This window comes from Babylonia areolata, chromosome 25, assembly GCF_041734735.1.
Source record: "Babylonia areolata isolate BAREFJ2019XMU chromosome 25, ASM4173473v1, whole genome shotgun sequence".
Classification (NCBI taxonomy): domain Eukaryota; kingdom Metazoa; phylum Mollusca; class Gastropoda; order Neogastropoda; family Buccinidae; genus Babylonia; species Babylonia areolata.
The window spans coordinates 39,979,219-40,005,453 of NC_134900.1; the positions used below are offsets into that span (position 1 = coordinate 39,979,219).

At 45.5% G+C, this 26,235-nt stretch overlaps 1 protein-coding gene across 1 annotated transcript in view; it reads left to right on the forward strand.

Moving 5' to 3' along the window:
• The first annotated feature begins 7,168 nt into the window (after nucleotides 1-7,168).
• Nucleotides 7,169-26,235, forward strand: part of LOC143299603 (uncharacterized) — an 83,102-nt gene continuing 64,035 nt past the window's right edge. The window contains exon 1 of the mRNA XM_076612891.1: nucleotides 7,169-7,348. Within this exon, the coding sequence (XP_076469006.1) occupies nucleotides 7,288-7,348 (61 nt within the window). The 5' untranslated portion in view covers nucleotides 7,169-7,287. The remainder of the gene's footprint in view (nucleotides 7,349-26,235) is intronic.

Sequence of the window (26,235 nt, forward strand, 5' to 3'; positions counted from 1 at the left end):
GGTGGTGTTGTGTGATAGTGTATGTGGGTGTTTGGGTGGGAGGGTGGTGTGTGTGTGTGTGTGTGTGTGTGTGTGTGTGTGTGTGAGTGGTTATGGAAAGTGATTATGTTTAAAACAACATGATAGTGCAGGAAAGAACATAACTGCACTTGGTTAATGTGTCTAATACATTTGCTAATATTTTAGCACTATTTCCACACATAGAATAAACTTACTTGAATTTTCTTCTTTTTTCTCTCCAAAATATCTTCCCCAGATTGGGAGTAAATCCCATCCTCTCAACATTGAACTTATGATAATAATATTTTGCATTTATTTTCCTTCAAGAAAACATATACTTTTGTATACTTTTGAACATAATTTATTTTTTGTGATTTTTAGAGGTTGGTGATTGTTTTGCACAAATCACAAACAGTTCGGGAAGAGAAAGGATTCAAACCCCCCTTCCTCTTTCCAAAACACCTCCTACACTAACCCCCGCCCCGCCACTGACGCTCTTTTGTCCTTAGCATCACGTATGTCTTTCTTTCCCGTGTTTCACAGTGATGTGCGTGAAAGGTGGCTGTGACAGCGCTTTGTTTCCGCACCGTCTGTGCACGTTGATGATAATGATGATGACGATAATGATAATGATGAAGAATATGATGAAGCTGATGATGATTGTGATCATGGTGGTGATGATAATGGTGATGATGATGATGATGGTTGTGGTGGTGGTGGTGGTGATAAATGATAATGATGATGGGGATTATGATGATGGTGGTGTTGATGATGTTGATGATGATGGTGATGATGATGGTGATGATGATGATGATGATGATGATGGTGATGATAATGATGGTTATGATGATGATGGTGGTGGTGATTATGATGATGATGATGATGATGATGGTGGTGATTATGATGATGATGACGGTGGTGGTGATTATGATGATGATGATGATGGTGGTGGTGGTGGTGATGATGATGATAGTGACGATGATGGTGGTGTTGATGATGATGGTGGTGATGGTTATGATGTTGATGCTCATGATGATGGTGATAATAATGATGGTGATGATGATGGTGATGATGAGGGTGATAATAATGATGGTGATGATGATGGTGATGATGATGGTGATGATGGTTTTGCACGAAAGACAATGACAGCCAGGTAAGATCATCACCTGACGATCTGTGTCAGTTCAAGTTATTGTCAAATATCGATGCACCGGGATAAGGGGCATGGTTGTCAAGAAATGTGGGCAAGTTGGGATGAAGAAAGTACGAAAGAAAGACAGAAAGAAAGAAAGAAATGTAAACAAAAAGAAGAAAAAACCGTAGATGCATCTGTTCACACAGATGCAACGTGCACAGAAATAAGTAGTCTCTCTCTCTCTCTCTCTCTCTCTCTCAGATATATATATATATATATATATATATATATATAGAGAGAGAGAGAGAGAGAGAGAGAGAGTTAGAGAGAGAGAGAGACACTTAAACACATGGACACCGACAGACACATTCAGTCACTCCCAGACTGGCAGTCCTGTTTTTTGCACTTCCTATCTTGAGCAGGGAAAGTGCGTGCCTGTTCGGAGAGAGACAGTCAGAGAGAGTGAGTGAGCGAGAGGGGTGGAGGGAGACAGTCAGAGAGAGTGAGTGAGCGAGAGGGGTGGAGGGAGACAGTCAGAGAGAGTGAGTGAGCGAGAGGGGTGGAGGGAGACAGACAGACAAAGAGGCAGACAGAGAGAGAGAGCATCATTCACTGCTTGATCAGCTGCCTTGGGTTGCAGAGCCTCACGGCGAGCGAGCGAGCGAGCGTGAGAGAGAGAGAGAGAGAGAGAGAGAGAGAGAGAGAGAGCTGCCGGTTTGCAGCCCCTCCATCCCCATTCCAAGCAGCGCTCTCCATTGCACACACCGCCATGTGTTTGTTGCCCCTCCACGTCTGGCGTGCATGTGAATCAGGTCAGCATCTTTCACCTTTCAGGACACTTGTCTCACGTGCCCCTTGACGCTGCTGCCTCATGTTTCGTGCGTCACTCTTGCACAGACCACCACTCGCCTGTCTTTAGAATCAAACTCCTGGTCTACGCAATGCCCGGTCTGTCGCTGTCCAACATATTCAACGCAAAGTGTCGGCCGTTGGATGCGTGATCGGAAAAAGCTGCAGGCGATTTGGTGTTATAGTTCATAAACTGACATACCGAATTTCTTTCGTTTCTGTAGAGGGGCCTACTGTTTGGAAACCCAGGAATTGGAACGAGCAGTCTAGTGACCTGTCAGATTCTGCTGCTAGCAAAACGTGAACGGAAATACAATGTCGAAGAGTTGCAGTTTACAGCATCAGGTGAAGCATTTACACACGAGCTACAGATTGTTCATTATTGATGAACGGTATAAATTCTGCTGGGCTGGAGTGGTGTGAGCGCCGTGTCCAGGGAAACACAGGATCAATCCTAGTCGGTGACCAACAAGATTTTCCTGGCAGTGTTTGTTGCGGGTCAAGTTTCACACCTGTGCAGGGACCAATCATCGTGGTGTTTTCCCCGTTCCGCACACAGCCTGCTATCGATCCACGGCAACCAGAGGCCGGGAACCACGTTGTTCGTGGCTCACGTTGAGGCTGGGAGGGAAAACAACCATTGCTGAGCTGCAAGTTGGAGGATGAAGCAATTTACAGGCTGGGTTTAAGAATCGGAGAAAGTAAAACAGATCCGAAAAGGAAAGGAAGAAAGGGAAAAACACATCAAGAAAAGAACGATAGACAGAAGGAAAGTAAGAAAGTAAGAAAAAGACAATGAGAAAAAGGAGAGAAAAGAAGGAATAGAAAGATACAAACGGCAGAAGCGGCAATAGCTGTCGTCAGAACGGGGAGTCATTATTCAGTATGTTTTAGAACGGGGAGTCATTATTCAGTGTGTTTTAGAACGGGGAGTCATTATTCAGTGTGTTTTCTGAACGTGTCGCCTTGAAGCATTCTGTAAACAGGGCTGTCTAACACACAGTGTGAAGCCTTCAGTCACCAAGACTGGATAACACAGTGTGAAGCCTTCACCAGGACTGTATAACAGTGTGAAGCCTTCAGTCACCAGGACTGTATAACACAGTGTGAAGCCTTCAGTCACCAGGACTGTATAACACAGTGTGAAGCCTTCACCAGGACTGTATAACACAGTGTGAAGCCTTCAGTCACCAGGACTGTATAACACAGTGTGAAGCCTTCAGTTACCAGGACTGTATAACACTGTGAAGCCTTCAGTCACCAGGACTGGATAACACAGTGTGAAGCCTTCAGTTACCAGGACTGTATAACAGTGTGAAGCCTTCACCAGGACTGTATAACAGTGTGAAGCCTTCAGTCACCAGGACTGTATAACACACAGTGTGAAGCCTTCAGTCACCAGGACTGGATAACACAGTGTGAAGCCTTCAGTCACCAGGACTGTATAACAGTGTGAAGCCTTCAGTTACCAGGACTGTATAACAGTGTGAAGCCTTCAGTCACCAGGACTGGATAACACAGTGTGAAGCCTTCAGTTACCAGGACTGTATAACAGTGTGAAGCCTTCAGTCACCAGGACTTGATAACACACAGTGTGAAGCCTTCAGTCACCTGGACTGGATAACACACAGTGTGAAGCCTTCAGTCACCAGGACTGTATAACACACAGTGTGAAGCCTTCAGTCACCAGGACTGGATAACACAGTGTGAAGCCTTCAGTCACCAGGACTGGATAACACAGTGTGAAGCCTTCATCAGGACTGTATAACACAGTGTGAAGCCTTCAGTCACCAGGACTGTATAACACAGTGTGAAGCCTTCAGTCACCTGGACTGTATAACACAGTGTGAAGCCTTCAGTCACCAGGACTGGATAACACAGTGTGAAGCCTTCAGTCACCTGGGCAAACTTACCACCTCTGCTTTTCAGATGGTCACGACATTCATACATACTGTATCGCTGGCATACAGTTAACGTTTGGCTGAGCAAGGACATCTACATTCATACATATTGTATCACTGGCGGACAGTGAACGTTTGGCTGAGCAAGGACATCTTCATTCATACATACTGTATCACTGGCGGATAGTTAACGTTTGGATGAGCAAGGACATCTTCATTCATACATACTGTATCGCTGGCGGACAGTTAATGTTTGGCTGAGCAAGGACATCTACATTAAACACATACTGTATCACTGGTGGACAGTTAATGTTTGGCTGAGCAAGGACATCTTCAGCTGTTGTGGATACGCAGTGCTGCTCTGTAGACGTCATGCCAGTGCTGGTGACGTCAGGCCAGGAGAACCACCAGTGCTGGTGACGTCAAGGCAGGAGAACCACCAGTGCTGGTGACGTCAAGGCAGGAGAACCACCAGTGCTGTAGACGTCAAGGCAGGAGAACCACCAGTGCTGGTGACGTCAAGCCAGGAGAACCACCAGTGCTGTGGACGTCAAGGTAGGAGAACCACCAGTGCTGTAGATGTCAAGGTAGGAGAACCACCAGTGCTGGTGATGTCAGGCCAGGAGAATCACCAGTGTTTGTGACGTCAGGCTAGGAGAACCACCTGTGCTGCAGACGTCAGGCCAGGAGAATCACCAGTGTTTGTGACGTCAAGCCAGAAGTACCACCAGTGCTGCTCTTTAGACGTCAGGCCAGGAGAACCAACTGTGCTGCTCTGTAGACGTCAGGCTAGAAGAACCACCTGTGCTGCAGACGTCAGGCCAGAAGAACCACCTGTGCTGCAGACGTCAGGCCAGGAGAACCACCTGTGCTGCAGACGTCAGGCCAGGAGAACCACCAGTGCTGCTCTGTAGACGTCAGGCTAGGAGAACCACCTGTGCTGCAGACGTCAGGCCAGGAGAATCACCAGTGTTTGTGACGTCAGGCCAGGAGAACCACCAGTGCTGCTCTGTAGACGTCAAGCCAGGAGAACCAACTGTGCTGGTGACATCAAGGCAGGAGAACCACCAGTGCTGGTGACGTCAAGCCAGGAGAACCACCAGTGCTACTCTGTAGACGTCAGGCCAGGAGAACCACCAGTGCTACTCTGTAGACGTCAGGCCAGGAGAACCACCAGTGCTTGTGACAAGCCAGGTGAACCACCAGTGCTGGTGACATCAAGGCAGGAGAACCACCTGTGCTGCAGACGTCAGGCCAGGAGAACCACCTGTGCTGCAGACGTCAGGCCAGGAGAACCACCTGTGCTGGTGACGTCAGGGCAGGAGAACTACCAGTGCTGCTCTGTAGACGCCAGGCTAGGAGAACCACCAGTGCTGCAGACGTCAGGCCAGGAGAATCACCAGTGTTTGTGACGTCAGGCCAGGAGAACCACCTGTGCTGCAGACGTCAGGCCAGGAGAATCACCAGTGTTTGTGACGTCAGGCCAGGAGAACTACCAGTGCTACTCTGTAGACACCAAGCCAGAAGAACCACCAGTGCTACTCTGTAGACGTCAGGCCAGGAGAACCACCTGTGTTTGTGACGTCAGGCCAGGAGAACCACCAGTGCTGGTGACGTCAAGCCAAGAGAACTACCAGTGCTACTCTGTAGACACCAAGCCAGAAGAACCACCAGTGCTACTCTGTAGACGTCAGGCCAGGAGAACCACCTGTGTTTGTGACGTCAGGCCAGGAGAACCACCTGTGCTGGTGACGTCAAGCCAAGAGAACTACCAGTGCTACTCTGTAGACACCAAGCCAGAAGAACCACCAGTGCTACTCTGTAGACGTCAGGCCAGGAGAACCACCTGTTTTTGTGACGTCAGGCCAGGAGAACCACCAGTGCTGCAGACGTCAGGCCAGGAGAACCACCAGTGTTTGTGACGTCAGGCCAGGAGAACCACCAGTGCTGCAGACGTCAGGCCAGGAGAACCACCTGTGCTGGTGACGTCAAGCCAAGAGAACTACCAGTGCTACTCTGTAGACACCAAGCCAGAAGAACCACCAGTGCTACTCTGTAGACGTCAGGCCAGGAGAACCACCTGTGCTGGTGACGTCAGGCCAGGAGAACCACCTGTGCTGGTGACGTCAAGACAGGAGACCCACCTGTGCTGGTGATGTCAAGACAGGAGACCCACCTGTGCTGGTGACGTCAGGCCAGGAGACCCACCAGTACTACCAGGAGAACCACCAGTGCTGGTGACACCTTGTCATGCTGTCTACATCGTCCCGAAAGGACCTACAGGATTACCAGTATCTTATCCACCACCACACCCTTGTAGTTTAGCTCCAGGATATAACTATCCTACATGGACATGTAACTATCACACATAAACATGTAATTATCACACGTGGACATGCAACTATCCCATTTGGACATGCAATTATCCCACGTGGACATGTAATTATTCTGCGTGGATATGTAATCCCACGTGGACATGTAATTATCCCACGTGTACATGTAATTATTCCACATGGACATGTAGTTATCCTGCGTGGACATAGGATTATCACACGTGGTTTTGCTTGTCACATGTCGACATAAACAAATATCATTATCCCACGTGAACAACCCAAACGGCCAGCACTTGTCTCGGTGGTCAGTCAGTTGTACTGGCCGCTGGTTGTTGGTGTCGTGTTCACACGGTACACTGGACACTCAGTCATGATGACCATCTGATGTTGTTGACAGCACACAGCAGACCCCTGGACATCTGATGTTGTTGACAGCACACAGCAGACCTGTGGACATCTGGTGTTGTTCACAGCACACGGCAGACCCCTGGACATCTGGTGTTGTTGACAGCACACAGCAGACCCCTGGACATCTGATGTTGTTGACACTGGCCCGCAGCACACAGCAGACCTGTGGACATCTGGTGTTGTTGACACTGGCCCGCAGCACACAGCAGACCTGTGGACATCTGGTGTTGTTGACACTGGCCCTCAGCACACAACAGACCTGTAGACATCTGTAGGTGTTGACACTGGCCCTCAGCACACAACAGACCTGTGGACATCTGTAGGTGTTGACACTGGCCCTCAGCACACAACAGACCTGTAGACATCTGTAGGTGTTGACACTGGCCCTCAGCACACAACAGACCTGTGGACATCTGTAGGTGTTGACACTGGCCCCCAGGACACAGCAGACCTGTGGACATCTGTAGGTGTTGACACTGGCCCCCAGCACACAACAGACCTGTGGACATCTGTAGGTGTTGACACTGGCCCCCAGGACACAGCAGACCTGTGGACATCTGTAGGTGTTGACACTGGCCCCCAGCACACAACAGACCTGTGGACATCTGTAGGTGTCTGGCAGACTGCTGTCTGGTGGACTCACAACCCCTGAAGCCGAAAGATGAACTTCATTGTGCATGTGATCATCAGCGTTTTCTTCAGTCTTCTTCTGCACTCGTCAGGTGAGTGAACTGTGTGTGTGTGTGTGTGTGTGTGTGTGTGTGTGTGTGTGTGTGCGCGCGCGCGCAAGACATATGCATGTGTTTGCTTGCACGATCAGATATCAACATTCATCATCGCGTGTGTTTCCAATTTTGTGAAAGCCTGTACGTGCTATGCACGCACTCAGAGCACACCCATTTTGTTGACTGTGGCTCCTCTGAACTGAAGGGATTGTTATACTAATGAGTTGGGGTGTTGACACTGAAGTGGTTGTTATACTAATGAGTTAGGTTGTTGACACTGAAGTGGTTGTTATACTAATGAGTTAGGTTGTTGACACTGAAGTGGTTGTTATACTAATGAGTTAGGTTGTTGACACTGAAGTGGTTGTTATACTAATGAGTTAGGTTGTTGACACTGAAGTGGTTGTTATACCGATGAGTTGTGGGGTTGACAGTGTCTCCTCAGCACTGAAGTGATTGTTATACTAATGAGTTGGGGTGTTGACACTGAAGTGGTTGTTATACTAATGAGTTGGGGTGTTGACACTGAAGTGATTGTTATACCGATGAGTTGTGGGGTTGACAGTGTCTCCTCAGCACTGAAGTGATTGTTATACCGATGAGTTGTGGGGTTGACACTGAAGTGATTGTTATACCGATGAGTTGTGGGGTTGACAGTGTCTCCTCAGCACTGAAGTGATTGTTATACCGATGAGTTGTGGGGTTGACAGTGTCTCCTCAGCACTGAAGTGATTGTTATACCGATGAGTTGTGGGGTTGACAGTGTCTCCTCAGCACTGAAGTGATTGTTATACCGATGAGTTGTGGGGTTGACACTGAAGTGATTGTTATACCGATGAGTTGTGGGGTTGACACTGAAGTGATTGTTATACCGATGAGTTGTGGGGTTGACACTGAAGTGATCTAACAGGGACTCCCTTCTTGACCCAGAACCCGTCGTCTTCCCGTTCTATCCTCCCTGTGTGTGTGTGTGTGTGTGTGTGTGTGCGCGCGCTCGAGCACGCGCTCGAGCACTCGCATGTGTCTGTTAACCCGTGTACATGTTTTTGCATCGTGAAAGCTTGCATCATCTCGGACCACGTCCCTTGTTTCACTGGTGGTTCAATCGATCAGTTCAGTTTGACACTGGTGTAAGACAAGACAGTGCAGCACTTGTTCTGTCACTGACAACAACACAAGGCAGTGCTGTACTTGTTCTGTCACTGACAACAACACAAGGCAGTGCTGTACTTGTTCTGTCACTGACAACAACACAAGGCAGTGCTGTACTTGTTCTATCTGTCACTGACAACAACACAAGGCAGTGCTGTACTTGTTCTATCTGTCACTGACAACAACACAAGGCAGTGCTGTACTTGTTCTGTCACTGACAACAACACAAGGCAGTGCTGTACTTGTTCTATCTGTCACTGACAACAACACAAGGCAGTGCTGTACTTGTTCTATCTGTCACTGACAACAACACAAGGCAGTGCTGTACTTGTTCTATCTGTCACTGATAACAACACAAGGCAGTGCTGTACTTGTTCTGTCACTGACAACAACACAAGGCAGTGCTGTACTTGTTCTGTCACTGACAACAACACAAGGCAGTGCTGTACTTGTTCTGTCACTGACAACAACACAAGGCAGTGCTGTACTTGTTCTATCTGTCAGTGACAGCAACACAAGGCAGTGCTGTACTTGTTCTATCTGTCACTGACAACAACACAAGGCAGTGCTTACTTGTTCTGTCACTGACAACAACACAAGGCAGTGCTGTACTAGTTCTATCTGTCACTGACAACAACACAAGGCAGTGCTGTACTTGTTCTGTCACTGACAACAACACAAGGCAGTGCTGTACTTGTTCTTTCTGTCACTGATAACAACACAAGGCAGTGCTGTACTAGTTCTGTCACTGACAACAACACAAGGCAGTGCTGTACTTGTTCTATCTGTCACTGACAAGAACACAAGGCAGTGCTGTACTTGTTCTGTCACTGACAACAACACAAGGCAGTGCTGTATTGCAGATCAGAAGATGGGCTGAAACCGAGTTCTGCCCAAGTGATGTGTCAGCCATGTGGTTGCTGTACAGAGCTGTGGATAGCAGGCGGTGAGTGCTGTGACCTGTGTTGACCTGTGGTCACTGTACAGAGCTGTTCTGACCTGTGGTCACTGTACAGAGCTGTTCTGACCTGTGGTCACTGTACAGAGCTGTTCTGATATGTGGTCACTGTACAGAGCTGTTCGGACCTGTGGTCACTGTACAGAGCTGTTCTGACCTGTGGTCACTGTACAGAGCTGTTCTGACCTGTGGTCACTGTACAGAGCTGTTCGGATCTGTGGTCACTGTACAGAGCTGTTCGGATCTGTGGTCACTGTACAGATCTGATCGGATCTGTGGTCACTGTACAGAGCTGTTTAGACCTGTGGTCACTGTACAGAGCTGTTCTGACATGTGGTCACTGTACAGAGCTGTTCTGACATGTGGTCACTGTACAGAGCTGTTCGGACCTGTGGTCACTGTACAGAGCTGTTCGGACCTGTGGTCACTGTACAGAGCTGTTCTGATATGTGGTCACTGTAAAGAGCTGTTCTGACATGTGGTCAATGTACAGAGCTGTTCGGACCTGTGGTCACTGTACAGAGCTTTTCGGACCTGTGGTCACTGTACAGAGCTGTTCTGATCTGTGGTCACTGTACAGAGCTGTTCGGACCTGTGGTCACTGTACAGAGCTGTTCTGACATGTGGTCACTGTACAGAGCTGTTCTGACCTGTGGTCAATGTACAGAGCTGTTCTGATATGTGGTCACTGTACAGAGCTGTTCTGATCTGTGGTCACTGTACAGAGCTGTTCTGACCTGTGGTCACTGTACAGAGCTGTTCTGATATGTGGTCACTGTACAGAGCTGTTCGGACCTGTGGTCACTGTACAGAGCTGTTCTGATATGTGGTCAATGTACAGAGCTGTTCGGACCTGTGGTCACTGTACAGAGCTGTTCGGACCTGTGGTCACTGTACAGAGCTGTTCGGACCTGTGGTCAATGTACAGAGCTGTTCTGATCTGTGGTCACTGTACAGAGCTGTTCTGACCTGTGGTCAATGTACAGAGCTGTTCGGACCTGTGGTCACTGTACAGAGCTGTTCTGATATGTGGTCAATGTACAGAGCTGTTCGGACCTGTGGTCACTGTACAGAGCTGTTCGGACCTGTGGTCACTGTACAGAGCTGTTCGGACCTGTGGTCACTGTACAGAGCTGTTCTGATCTGTGGTCACTGTACAGAGCTGTTCTGACCTGTGGTCAATGTACAGAGCTGTTCTGATCTGTGGTCACTGTACAGAGCTGTTCGGACCTGTGGTCAATGTACAGAGCTGTTCTGACATGTGGTCACTGTACAGAGCTGTTCTGATATGTGGTCACTGTACAGAGCTGTTCGGACCTGTGGTCAATGTACAGAGCTGTTCTGATATGTGGTCACTGTACAGAGCTGTTCTGATATGTGGTCACTGTACAGAGCTGTTCTGATCTGTGGTCACTGTACAGAGCTGTTCTGATATGTGGTCACTGTACAGAGCTGTTCTGACATGTGGTCACTGTACAGAGCTGTTCTGATATGTGGTCACTGTACAGAGCTGTTCTGACATGTGGTCACTGTACAGAGCTGTTCTGACCTGTGGTCACTGTACAGAGCTGTTCTGACATGTGGTCACTGTACAGAGCTGTTCTGATATGTGGTCACTGTAAAGAGCTGTTCTGACATGTGGTCAATGTACAGAGCTGTTCGGACCTGTGGTCACTGTACAGAGCTGTTCGGACCTGTGGTCACTGTACAGAGCTGTTCTGACATGTGGTCACTGTACAGAGCTGTTCTGATATGTGGTCACTGTAAAGAGCTGTTCTGACATGTGGTCAATGTACAGAGCTGTTCGGACCTGTGGTCACTGTACAGAGCTTTTCGGACCTGTGGTCACTGTACAGAGCTGTTCTGACCTGTGGTCACTGTACAGAGCTGTTCGGACCTGTGGTCACTGTACAGAGCTGTTCTGACCTGTGGTCACTGTACAGAGCTGTTCTGACCTGTGGTCACTGTACAGAGCTGTTCTGATATGTGGTCACTGTACAGAGCTGTTCGGACCTGTGGTCACTGTACAGAGCTGTTCGGACCTGTGGTCACTGTACAGAGCTGTTCGGACCTGTGGTCAATGTACAGAGCTGTTCTGATCTGTGGTCACTGTACAGAGCTGTTCTGACCTGTGGTCAATGTACAGAGCTGTTCGGACCTGTGGTCACTGTACAGAGCTGTTCTGATATGTGGTCAATGTACAGAGCTGTTCGGACCTGTGGTCACTGTACAGAGCTGTTCGGACCTGTGGTCACTGTACAGAGCTGTTCGGACGTGTGGTCAATGTACAGAGCTGTTCGGACCTGTGGTCACTGTACAGAGCTGTTCGGACCTGTGGTCACTGTACAGAGCTGTTCTGACCTGTGGTCACTGTACAGAGCTGTTCTGACCTGTGGTCACTGTACAGAGCTGTTCTGGTCTGTGGTCACTGTACAGAGCTGTTCTGACCTGTGGTCAATGTACAGAGCTGTTCTGATCTGTGGTCACTGTACAGAGCTGTTCTGACCTGTGGTCAATGTACAGAGCTGTTCTGATCTGTGGTCACTGTACAGAGCTGTTCTGACCTGTGGTCACTGTACAGAGCTGTTCTGATATGTGGTCACTGTACAGAGCTGTTCGGACCTGTGGTCAATGTACAGAGCTGTTCTGACATGTGGTCACTGTACAGAGCTGTTCTGATATGTGGTCACTGTACAGAGCTGTTCGGACCTGTGGTCAATGTACAGAGCTGTTCTGATATGTGGTCACTGTACAGAGCTGTTCTGATATGTGGTCACTGTACAGAGCTGTTCTGATATGTGGTCACTGTACAGAGCTGTTCGGACCTGTGGTCACTGTACAGAGCTGTTCTGACATGTGGTCACTGTACAGAGCTGTTCTGATATGTGGTCACTGTACAGAGCTGTTCTGATCTGTGGTCACTGTACAGAGCTGTTCTGACATGTGGTCACTGTACAGAGCTGTTCTGATATGTGGTCACTGTACAGAGCTGTTCTGACATGTGGTCACTGTACAGAGCTGTTCGGACCTGTGGTCAATGTACAGAGCTGTTCTGACATGTGGTCACTGTACAGAGCTGTTCGGACCTGTGGTCACTGTACAGAGCTGTTCTGACATGTGGTCACTGTACAGAGCTGTTCTGATATGTGGTCACTGTAAAGAGCTGTTCTGACATGTGGTCACTGTACAGAGCTGTTCTGACCTGTGGTCAATGTACAGAGCTGTTCGGACCTGTGGTCAATGTACAGAGCTGTTCTGATCTGTGGTCACTGTACAGAGCTGTTCTGACCTGTGGTCAATGTACAGAGCTGTTCGGACCTGTGGTCACTGTACAGAGCTGTTCTGATATGTGGTCAATGTACAGAGCTGTTCGGACCTGTGGTCACTGTACAGAGCTGTTCGGACCTGTGGTCACTGTACAGAGCTGTTCTGACCTGTGGTCAATGTACAGAGCTGTTCTGATCTGTGGTCACTGTACAGAGCTGTTCGGACCTGTGGTCACTGTACAGAGCTGTTCTGACCTGTGGTCACTGTACAGAGCTGTTCTGGTCTGTGGTCACTGTACAGAGCTGTTCTGATCTGTGGTCACTGTACAGAGCTGTTCTGACCTGTGGTCAATGTACAGAGCTGTTCTGATCTGTGGTCACTGTACAGAGCTGTTCTGACCTGTGGTCAATGTACAGAGCTGTTCTGATCTGTGGTCACTGTACAGAGCTGTTCGGACCTGTGGTCACTGTACAGAGCTGTTCTGACATGTGGTCACTGTACAGAGCTGTTCTGATATGTGGTCACTGTACAGAGCTGTTCTGACATGTGGTCACTGTACAGAGCTGTTCTGATATGTGGTCACTGTACAGAGCTGTTCTGACATGTGGTCACTGTACAGAGCTGTTCTGATATGTGGTCAATGTACAGAGCTGTTCTGATATGTGGTCACTGTACAGAGCTGTTCTGATATGTGGTCACTGTACAGAGCTGTTCTGATATGTGGTCACTGTACAGAGCTGTTCGGACCTGTGGTCACTGTACAGAGCTGTTCGGACCTGTGGTCACTGTACAGAGCTGTTCTGATATGTGGTCACTGTACAGAGCTGTTCTGACATGTGGTCACTGTACAGAGCTGTTCGGACCTGTGGTCACTGTACAGAGCTGTTGGACCTGTGGTCACTGTACAGAGCTGTTCTGATCCTGTGGTCACTGTACAGAGCTGTTCTGACTGTGGTCAATGTACAGAGCTGTTCTGATATGTGGTCACTGTACAGAGCTGTTCTGATCTGTGGTCACTGTACAGAGCTGTTCTGACATGTGGTCACTGTACAGAGCTGTTCTGATATGTGGTCACTGTACAGAGTGTTCAGACATGTGGTCACTGTACAGAGCTGTTCGGACCTGTGGTCACTGTACAGAGCTGTTCTGACCTGTGGTCACTGTACAGAGCTGTTCTGATATGTGGTCACTGTACAGAGCTGTGTACAGCAGGCGGTGAGTGCTGTGACCTGTGTTGACCTCAGTCACTGGCCTGGGCAAATCGCCTTTGGTCACGTGCATGCAGCGGTGAATGGGCCACACGTCCTGGTGTGCAGAATGTTTCGCTGCCTCTCTTCTATCCCTGTCTGTCTGTCTGTCTGTCTGTCTGTCCGTCTCTCATTGGTAGCTTGGTATTTAGTGTCCGTTGTTCCGTCTTTCTTCTATATAACCATTTATTATTGTTTGTATTTTTCCTGTGATCTTTTTGTTATCCCTTATGGCTAGGTAGGAAGAAAAACCATGTAACATTTCTGATCTCATTTCGTTGGTGAAATAAAATCTCTCTCTCTCTCTCTCTCTCTCTCCTCTCTCTCTCTCTCTCTCTCTCCCTCTGTGTGTGTGTGTGTGTGTGTGTGTGTGTGTGTGTGTGTGTGTGTGTGTGTGTGTGTGTGTGTGTGTGTGTGTGTGTGTGTGGCTATATATCCACATGTCTACATATCTTTCTTCCATCTGTCTGTCTGTCTGGCTAAACACTTATCTGTATCTCCTTCATCGAGACCTTTTTTCTCTTAGTTTATAGTTTTATGATGAAGGCGTATGTGTGAACATGACATGTGAAACGATGGCGATAATAGTTATGCTACTGATCACACAAGAGAGAGAGAGAGAGAGAAGAGGATTTCGAGGATAATAGATAAGCACTGGTGTGCTTTTTTTTTACATCCAGTCCCCGCCCTGAATAGGGTCTACACTACACAATATTTAATAAAATGAAAGCATGGTGTTAGTAGAGATACACAACAGAGGAAAAAAATATGCATAAATCAAAACAAAACAACCACCACACACACACACACACACACACACACACACACACACACATACACACACACACATACACACACACACACACACGCACGCACGCACGCACACACACACGCACACACACACACACACACACACACACACACACACACACACACACACACACACACACATGGCATACAGGCACTAGCATGGTGTTAGTAAAATGCATAGGAAAAAAATTAACAAAATCAAAGAAACAAACAGAGAGAGAGAGAGAGAGAGTGTGTGTATGTGTGTGTGTGTGTGTGTGTGTGTGTGTGTGTGTGTGTGTGTGTGTGTGTGTGTGTGTGTGTGAGCATGAGAGCGACTCAAGAATTATTGTATAGCACTGTATGAATGTGTTGTTATCATTATCGTAATGAAGATTAAATGCACGTACCTCCTTAATATAGTACAGGAACTGTTAGTATTTAAAAGCAATACAAATAACATCCAACAATGGTCAACATTATTGAAGAAACAACTGTTAGCATTTATAAACAACACAAATAACATCTAACAATGGTCAACATTATTGAAGAAACAACAACTGTTAGCATTTAAAAACAACACAAATAACATCCAACAATGGTCTACATTATTGAAGTAACAACTGTTAGCATTTAAAAACAACACAAATAACATCCAACAATGGTCAACATTATTGAAGAAACAACAACTGTTAACATTTATAAACAACACAAATAACATCCAACAATGGTCAACATTATTGAAGAAACAACAACTGTTAACATTTAAAAACAACACAAATAACATCCAACAATGGTCAACATTATTGAAGAAAAAACTGTTAGCATTTATAAACAACACAAAAAACATCCAATATTGGTCAACATTATTGAAGAAACAAACAACTGTTAGCATTTATGAACAACACAAATAACATCCAACAATGGTCAACATTATTGAAGAAAAAACTGTTAGCATTTATAAACAACACAAAAAACATCCAATATTGGTCAACATTATTGAAGAAACAAACAACTGTTAGCATTTATGAACAACACAAATAACATCCAACAATGGTCAACATTATTGAAGAAAAAACTGTTAGCATTTATAAACAACACAAAAAACATCCAATATTGGTCAACATTATTGAAGAAACAAACAACTGTTAGCATTTATGAACAACACAAATAACATCCAACAGTGGTCAACATTATTGAAGAAAAAACTGTTAGCATTTATAAACAACACAAAAAACATCCAATATTGGTCAACATTATTGAAGAAACAAACAACTGTTAGCATTTATGAACAACACAAACAACATCCAACAGTGGTCAACATTATTGAAGAAACACAGAAAACTAAAACAAATCGTGCTCAACAAGACAGGACTGGAGGCACTGGATTTGCCAGATGACGGACAGCTATGGAGATGGACGTGTGAGAAGTGTCCAGGTGGATTTAAGTGTGAGAAGTGTCCAGGTGGATTTAAGTGTGAGAAGTGTCCAGGTGGATTAAAGCGTGAGAAATGTCCAGGTTTATTTAATTTTAGAAGTGTCCAGGTGGATTTAAGTGTGAGAAGTGTCCAGGTGGATTTAAGTGTGAGAAGTGTCCAGGTGGATTTAAGTGTGAGAAGTGCCGATGTGGATTAAAGTGTGAGAAATGTCCACGTTGATTTAAGTGTGAGAAGTGTCCAGGTGGATTTAACTGTGAGAAGTGTCCAGGTGGATTTAATTTTGAGAAGTGTCCAGGTGGATTCAAAAGTTAGAAGTGTCCAGGTGGATTTAAGTGTGAGAAGTGTCCAGGTAGATTTAAGTATGACAAGTGTCCAAGTGGTTTCAAGTGTGAGAAGTGTCCAGGTGAATTTAGTTTTGAGAATCACTCACTCATTCCCTCGACCGCTGGGGTCGTTGGGGGGACATGAGGAAGATGTCATAGCTCGCCACACCGTTCTGTTGGCAGCTGTCGTGAGGAGATCTGGCATCGTCATTTTGGTCCATTCCTTGACGTTGTCGGACCAGCTCTTTCTCTGCCGCCCCCCGTCTGCGCCCTCCCTCTTCAGTCCCTTGTAGGATGGTTTTGGAGAGGGTGTTATGTCGTATGACGTGACCAAACCATGCCATCTTCCGTCGTTTGACAGTCGCCAGCAGTAGTTCTTGGGGCCCAACAAGGTTGCTGACCAGGTTCCGCACATAGTCATTGGTCTTGTGTTCCTTGTAGGAGATGTGTAGTAGTCTCTTTGAGAAGTGTCCAGGTGAATTTATAGTTTTGATAAGTGTCCATATGGGTTGAAGTTTGAGAAGTGTCCAGGTGGATTTAAGTGTGAGAAGCGTCCAGGTGGATTTAAGTTTGAGAAAAGTCCAGATGGATTTAAGTTTGAGAAGTGTCCATGTGGATTTAAGTTTGAGAAGTGTCCATGTGGATTTAAGTGTGAGAAGTGCCCACGTGGGTTTATGTGTGAGAAGTATCCAGACGGATTTATGTATGAGAAGTGTCCATGTGGATTTAAGTTCGAGAAATGTCCAGGTGTATTTAAGTGTGAGAAATGTAAAAGTGAATTCAATTGATTTAATTTTGAGAAGTGTCCACATGGATTTAAGTGTGAGAAAAGTCCAGGTGGGTTTAAGTTTGAGAAGTGCCCAGGTGGATTTAAGTTTGAGAAGTGTCTAGATGTTTTATGTTTCAAAAGTGTCCAGATGGATTTAAGTGTGAGAAATGTCCAGGATTTATGTTTCAGAAGTGTCCAGGTGCATTAAAGTATGAGAAGTGTCCAGGTCGATTTAAGACTGAGAAATGTATGTGTGGATTTAAGTGTGAGTTATGTCAGGGTGGGTTTAAGTTTGAGAGATGTCCAGGTGGATTTAAGTGTGAGAAGTGGCCAGGTGGATTTAATTTTGAGAAGTGTCCATGTGAATTTAAGTGTTAGAAGTGTCCATGTGGATTAAAGTGTGAGAAATGTCCAGGTGGATTTAAGTGTGAGAAGTGTCCTGTGGAAAAACCACTGAGGCAACCATGTGTTCTGTGTGGCTTTTGCAGGATTAAAGAGGCTATGCCAGTCTTGAATTAGAGCTAATTCGTGTATGCACATTTCTTTTGTCATTGCTGCCGTTCACACAAATTAAATGATCGGTATAAGTACAGGCCCGGCGCTTCCTTTTTTGAGAAAGTGTCTGGGTTTGTTCCAATGTACCTTTTAGTTACCTGTGTGCTTGCTGAATCGGTAGCGTAAGCAGCATTGACTTGAAGTTGTGTACCTTATGAATGGAGAGAGTTACCACCCTTTACAATTTGTTAATCATTTGATCTCCTGGCCTCATTGTTTATTAATTTGAAAGACAGACAACTGTTGTAAGAGTGTATACCTCATTTCAGTGAAAGACAGACAACTGTTGTAAGAGTGTATACCTCATTTCAGTGAAAGACAGACAACTGTTGTAAGAGTGTATACCTCATTTCAGTGAAAGATAACTGTTGTAAGAGTGTATACCTCATTTCAGTGAAAGACAGACAACTGTTGTAAGAGTGTATACCTCATTTCAGTGAAAGACAGACAACTGTTGTAAGAGTGTATACCTCATTTCAGTGAAAGACAGACAACTGTTGTAAGAGTGTATACCTCATTTCAGTGAAAGACAGATAACTGTTGTAAGAGTGTATACCTCATTTCAGGGAAAGACAGGCAACTGTTGTAAGAGTGTATACCTCATTTCAGTGAAAGACAGATAACTGTTGTAAGAGTGTATACCTCATTTCAGGGAAAGACAGGCAACTGTTGTAAGAGTGTATACCTCATTTCAGTGAAAGACAGACAACTGTTGTAAGAGTGTATACCTCATTTCAGTGAAAGATAACTGTTGTAAGAGTGTATACATCATTTCAGTGAAAGACAGACAACTGTTGTAAGAGTGTATACCTCATTTCAGTGAAAGACAGACAACTGTTGTAAGAGTGTATACCTCATTTCAGTGAAAGACAGATAACTGTTGTAAGAGTGTATACATCATTTCAGTGAAAGACAGACAACTGTTGTAAGAGTGTATACATCATTTCAGTGAAAGACAGATAACTGTTGTAAGAGTGTATACCTCATTTCAATGGAGGACAACTGTTGTAAGAGTGTATAACTCATCTCAGTGGGGGTCAGACAGCTGTTGTAAGAGCTTATACCTCATTTCAGTGGAAGACAGACAGCTGTTGTAAGAGCTTATACCTCATTTCAGTGGAAAACAGACAGCTGTTGTAAGAGCTTATACCTCATTTCAGTGGAGGTCAGACAGCTGTTGTAAGAGTGTATACCTCATTTCAATAGAGGACAGATAACTGTTGTAAGAGTGTATACCTCATTTCAGTGGAGGGCAGACAGCTGTTGTAAGAGTGTATACCTCATTTCAGCGGAGGGCAGACAGCTGTTGTAAGAGTGTATACCTCATTTCAGCGGAGGGCAGGCCGACAGTCATTTCGATGCTGTAAGCTGGCCTGAGCGAAGGGAGGCGATCGAAGGTGGAAGAGTTGTGCAGGTCGATGCCCAGGCACGAGCACCCAGCGATCCCTCCACTCATCAGGCCTTGTTCAATGCTCTGTCTGTAATTCCCCCTCCTTTTTTTGGGTCGCGCCCAGATGAATGAAATGAGTTGGGGAAGGAGGATTTTAATTATGAGTTTTTTTCTTGTTCTGAATGCAATGTTTTGATTTTTCATTTAGATTAGCAGCGGCAGCAGCAACAATGGTAACTGTGGCGACGCGCTCTTCCTGCTCGATTCTTTCTGTCACTTTCTGTCTGTCTGTCTGTCTTCGCCTGTCTGTATGACTCTCTTTCTCTCTTACACACAAAGGGAGACTCACAGAAACACAGACACAGACGCACATACACGCACGCACGCACACTCACACATATGCATACGCGTACGGCTTTTCCTGCATAAATTTCTTAACCACCACTCCCCCCTCTCCCTTTTCTGAACTCCGTCCTCCTTTTCCCGTCTAATATCACTGAGGTACACAGTGGACAGAGGTAAGACTGAGGACCCCCCCCCCCCCCCCCCACACACACACACACACAAACGCACGCGGGTATCTACGTACGTAAAACGATGTGCGATTTTCACCCGGAAAACTACAAATGGAAGTCATTCCTCATTCACCTGTATTTGTAGAATCAATCAGCGTAGCCATAGTGATGTACAGCTTACTATATCCTTGGCATCAACAGACAGTACTTCTCTATTTTCGGTTTAATGGTTCTAAGAAGCGGATAAATCTGACTTCATACTTTCTGCCCACACTAAATTCTTTGTTCTCAACCTATCTTTTCTTCTTCAACAGACATGGTCAGAATATTCTGAAATGTGTCGACTTCAGTTAAGCTGCTGCGGTAGTTTGGATTTCTGCAGCATTGCCTGCATCATAGTTGAGGTGTGTTAAGCTTAGTGAGTGAGGAAAAGAGAAAACAGAAAGAGACACACACACAAAAACAAAAGGAAGAAAAGAAGGAAATGTACGGATATGAAGCTCGGTATCATTTTTATACTTTTGTGGCTATCATTCTGCCTCAGATCACATTAAACATGGACAGTTAAGCCTTTTATGAGGAAAATTGAAATAAACAAAAAATGGAATGAAAGGTATGAAAGGAATGAAACAATGTGAAAGAAAGAAAGAACAGAAATTCCTCCAAGAGGCCTCTCATGCGATGGCTGACTTTGCTGTCAATATTGCTGTCAATACTGCTGTCAATACTGCTGTCAATATTGCTGTCAATACTGCTGTCAATATTGCTGTCAATACTGCTGTCAATATTGCTGTCAATATTGCTGTCAATACTGCTGTCAATACTGCTGTCAATATTGCTGTCAATACTGCTGTCAATACTGCTATCAATACTGCTGTCAATACTGCTGTCAATATTGCTGTCGGAATTGGTTTATGTTGAACGTGGGCTGAGATAATGAATAACGAAGAAAACAGAGAAGGGAATGAAACTTGAAGAGACAGACAGAGGGAGAGAGAGACAGACAGACAGAGAGAGAGAGAGAGAGAGAGAGAGAGAGAGAGAGACAGACAGACACACAGACACACAGACAGAGAAGACAAGACAAGACGAAATCTTTTGACAGACAGAGAGACCGACACTGAACACTGAAATGTTTCATGTAATTAGCTGAAAAGCTCTGGTGACATAGTAGGTACAAATCAGAACAAAATGGTGCAAAGTGGATGAAATGGAGCAGACAGGGGACCCCCCCACCCCCCCCCCCACCCCCACACACACACACCCCACCCCCTCCCCCCTCCCCCACCTCCCGAAAAAAACAAAACAAAAAGAAAATGAGTTCCTGTCATCTTCCTGTCCTTAAGGAGTTCCTGTCACCTTCCAGTTCCTTAAGGAGTTAATGTCACCTTCCAGTTCCTAAAGGAGTTCCTGTCACCTTCCTGGTCCTTAAGGAGTTCCTGTCAACTTCCTGGTCCTTAAGGAGTTAATGTCACCTTCCAGTTCCTAAAGGAGTTCCTGTCACCTTCCTGGTCCTTAAGGACTTCCTGTCACCTTCCTGGTCCTTAAGGAGTTCCTGTCACCTTCCTGGTCCTTAAGGACTTCCTGTCACCTTCCTGGTCCTTAAGGAGTTCCTGTCACCTTCCTGGTCCTTAAGGACTTCCTGTCACCTTCCTGGTCCTTAAGGAGTTCCTGTCACCTTCCTGGTCCTTAAGGACTTCCTGTCACCTTCCTGGTCCTTAAGGAGTTCCTGTCACCTTCCGGGTCCTTAAGGAGTTCCTGTCACCTTCCTGGTCCTTAAGGACTTCCTGTCACCTTCCTGGTCCTTAAGGACTTCCTGTCACCTTCCTGGTCCTTAAGGACTTCCTGTCACCTTCCTGGTCCTTAAGGACTTCCTGTCACCTTCCAGTTCCTTAAGGAGTTCCTGTCACCTTCCTGGTCCTTAAGGACTTCCTGTCACCTTCCTGGTCCTTAAGGAGTTAATGTCACCTTCCTGGTCCTTAAGGAGTTCCTGTCACCTTCCGGGTCCTTAAGGAGTTCCTGTCACCTTCCGGGTCCTTAAGGAGTTCCTGTCACCTTCCTGGTCCTTAAGGAGTTCCTGTCACCTTCCGGGTCCTTAAGGAGTTCCTGTCACCTTCCAGTTCCTTAAGGAGTTCCTGTCACCTTCCTGGTCCTTAAGGACTTCCTGTCACCTTCCTGGTCCTTAAGGACTTCCTGTCACCTTCCTGGTCCTTAAGGACTTCCTGTCACCTTCCGGGTCCTTAAGGACTTCCTGTCACCTTCCAGTTCCTTAAGGAGTTCCTGTCACCTTCCGGCTGTATAATGAGTTCCTGTCCACTTCCGGCTGTATAATGAGTTCCTTTCCACTTCCGGGTCCTTAATGAGTTCCTGTCACCTTCCGGTTCCTTAATAAGTTCCTGTCACCTTCCTTGTCTGTGATGAGTTCCTGTCCACTTCCGGCTGTATGTGTTCCTGTCAACTTCCAGTGCTTTAATGAGTTTCTGTCACCGGTATTGGTATACAGAAAGGAGTTCAGCAGTGTATTCACCAGTTACACAATGGAGTTCAGCAGTGTATTCACCAGTTACACAATGGAGTTCAGCAGTGTATTCACCAGTTACACAATGGAGTTCAGCAGTGTATTCACCAGTTACACAATGGAGTTCAGCAGTGTATTCATCATTTACACAATGGAGTTCAGCAGTGTATTTATCATTTACACAATGGAGTTCAGCAGTGTATTCATCATTTACACAATGGAGTTCAGCAGTGTATTCACCAGTTACACAATGGAGTTCAGCAGTGTATTCACTGGTTACACAATGGAGTTCAGCAGTGTATTCATCATTTACACAATGTTCAGCAGTGTATTTATCATTTACACAATGTTCAGCAGTGTATTCATCATTTACACAATGTTCAGCAGTGTATTCACTGGTTACACAATGGAGTTCAGCAGTGTATTCACCAGTTACACAATGGAGTTCAGCAGTGTATTCACTGGTTACACAATGGAGTTCAGCAGTGTATTCATCATTTACACAATGTTCAGCAGTGTATTCACTGGTTACACAATGGAGTTCAGCAGTGTATTCACCAGTTACACAATGGAGTTTAGCAGTGTATTCACTGGTTGCACAATGGAGTTCAGCAGTGTATTCATCATTTACACAATGTTCAGCAGTGTATTTATCATTTACACAATGTTCAGCAGTGTATTCATCATTTGCACAATGTTCAGCAGTGTATTCACCAGTTACACAATGGAGTTCAGCAGTGTATTCACCAGTTACACAATGGAGTTTAGCAGTGTATTCACTGGTTGCACAATGGAGTTCAGCAGTGTATTCACCAGTTACACAATGGAGTTTAGCAGTGTATTCACTGGTTGCACAATGGAGTTCAGCGGTGCACAGCGCGCAGAAGCAGCTGACCGGAAGTTTGGAAGCAAACAATGACACCATCCCAACGTTTCCCTGATCAAATACTTCTTTAACCAAAATCACCGTGCAGTTCTATGCGCAGAAACATCTGTTCAGAGAGAGAGAGAGAGAGAGAGAGAGAGAGACGGGACGAAACGAAACGAGCCCATTTCATCAGGGTATGAATAAATGTGCATGCTTTTTCTTCCAACGAGAGGAAGAGAGAGAGAGAGAGGACAAATGTTTAATTTACTGTCTTTCATGCTTGCCACAAACTTCCATGGCCACACAGGACGTACAAATTCCGACAAAAGCCATTACCCATCCCATTTACCTCCCTTCTAGAGAGAGAGAGAGGAGAGAGAGAGAGGAGAGAGAGAGATGGCTCATTTACTTACGTCCAAACCTGCCATGACCTTCTGGATTCCCACAGACATACCGGTCGTACACACCCCGACAACAGCCATTACCCACTTCAAAGACCCGCCAGTCTAGACACTGACGCACAAGGAGATCATTTATTATACCTGTTTGTCAACCCATGAACTTAAAAAAACAAAAATAAATAAAAGCAGAGGAAAAAGAAAATGAAAACTCGGTGGCACAAGGTTAGACATCTTGTACCATCAGAGGCTACTCTGAGGACGGATAATGTTTACCGAGAAATTGATTTGAACAAAACCGGTAGATAAAGTACGACCTGTCACAATGGATATGCCCGTTAACTTGAGAAACGGGGAGGCGAAATCGATGTATCTTTGGCAAAGGCTCAGTACATTTTTAAGAGAAGACAAGATCGATGTTGTCTGCTATTTTTGTACCCTGCAGGAGTCAGATTGAGCTGATGAACTGATGTAGTAAGAGAGAGAGAGAGAGAGAGAGAGAGAGAGAGAGAGAGAGAGAGAGATTAGAATTTAGTTTATTCAGTGTTTAGGCCAAAGCCCTCCACCAAAGGTGTTGCTTTGTGATGTTTTAAAGGTTTAAAGATGGGTTAGGGTTAGTGTGTGTCATAGACTGTACTCAATAAAAATTTTTAAAAAATTTAAAAAAAAGAAAAAAAGAAGAAGAATATTTGGGGTTTTCTTCTCCTCCTCAAGCCGTCCTACTTCTCAGTTAAGATCTTGTTCAGAATTATTTGATGGTATGGTTGAATGATGAACTGACAGGATTTGTTCAATTCATCTTCGAAGTGACAGTCTGAATAGTGTTTGTTTTGTTGGAAATACAGGCATTGTGAGTTGTGAGTTACAACAACATCATTATGAGATACGTGTCTGAAATCTGATTGAATGACACAGGAAACGAATGATGAGCGCTCACTGGCAGCCGTCAGCCTGTTGTGTCCCGTATTTGTAAAACGCTTAGAGCTTGCTCTCCGACCAGGAATAGGCGCTATGTAAGTATCCATATCAATCAATCAATCAATCAATCCTGTGTGTTGCTTGCACTTTGTACTGAAGCCACGAGTTGTCACGAGAAGAAAAGAGAATCAGAAGAAACGCCCTTCTAGTCAGAAAAAAGAGAGAAAAAGAAGAAACGCCCTTCTAGTCAGAAAAAAAGAGAGAGAAAAAGAAGAAACGCCCTTCTAGTCAGAAAAAAAGAGAGAGAAAAAGAAGAAACGCCCTTCTAGTCAGAAAAAAGAGAGAGAAAAAGAAGAAACGCCCTTCTAGTCAGAAAAAAGAGAAACGCCCTTCTAGTCAGAAAAAAGAGAGAGAAAAAGAAGAAACGCCCTTCTAGTCAGAAAAAAAGAGAGAAAAAGAAGAAACGCTCTTCTAGTCAGAAAAAGAGAGAGAAAAAGAAGAAACGCCCTTCTAGTCAGAAAAAAGAGAGAGAAAAAGAAGAAACGCCCTTCTAGTCAGAAAAAAAGAGAGAGAAAAAGAAGAAACGCCCTTCTAGTCAGAAAAAAGAGTCAGAAAAAAGAGAGAGAAAAAGAAGAAACGCCCTTCTAGTCAGAAAAGAGAGAGAATCAGAAGAAACGCCCTTCTAGTCAGAAAAAAGAGAGAGAAAAAGAAGAAACGCCCTTCTAGTCAGAAAAAAAGAGAGAAAAAGAAGAAACGCCCTTCTAGTCAGAAAAAAAGAGAGAGAAAAAGAAGAAACGCCCTTCTAGTCAGAAAAAAAGAGAGAGAAAAAGAAGAAACGCCCTTCTAGTCAGAAAAAAGAGAGAGAAAAAGAAGAAAAACAACAACAACAAAACCAGCCAGGCGGACAGGAAAGAAAAGGAAAAATAGCATATAAAGAGAAGGAAAGCTGGAGCTTGTCTGAGTTTGAGCTGTCTCCAGGGAGATAAGCCCGAGTTTGTTCAGCGGAGAAGTGTGTTGTTACAAAACCTGCCTTCTCTGCCCTGCTTTCTCTAGCGTCTGGGGAGGGTTCTTGCGCTTTACGTTTTGTTCTTGCTTTTTTGAATCACAATTTCTGGATCCATTTCGTGATTGGATAGTGTGTGTTCGTGTGTGTGTGTGCGCGCGCGCGTGTGTGTTTGTGTGTGTGTGTGCGTGTGTGTAAGTGTGTGTGTGCGCGCGCGCGTGTGTGTGCGCGCGTGTGTGGATGTATATATCTCTCTCTCTGTGTCTGTCTGTCTCACTCTGTCTTTTTCTCTCTGTCTCTCTGTCTCTCCATCTCTCTCCCTCTGTCTGTCTGTCTGTCTCTCTGTCTCGCTCTCCCTCCCTCCCTCCCCCACCCCACTCTCTCTCTTGTTTCTTGGTTTGTAATGTTTTTGTGTTGTCGGTAGATTTCTTTTCGGCAAATTGCTTCTGCTTCGTTGGTGTGGAGTTTGGATTATTCCTTTGTTTGGTTTGTCTTCTTTCGACACGTTTCTTGTTCCTGTTTGTCTTCTTTCTTTCTTTCCTTCTTTCTTTCTTTCTTTCTTTCTTTCCTTCTTTCTTACTTTCTTTCTTAGTTCTTCGTCTCCAAAGTCGAGTCTTTTGTTTTTGTATGGACTCACCGACTCAAAGGACGTAACACATCATAGCACATAATACACGTCATGAACGCCATGTTCACAATTCAGTATAACCGCTTTGAACCATGGAAGGGCAGTAGAACTCTTTGTGCCCCCCCCTCCCCCTTCCCTCTCTGCCCA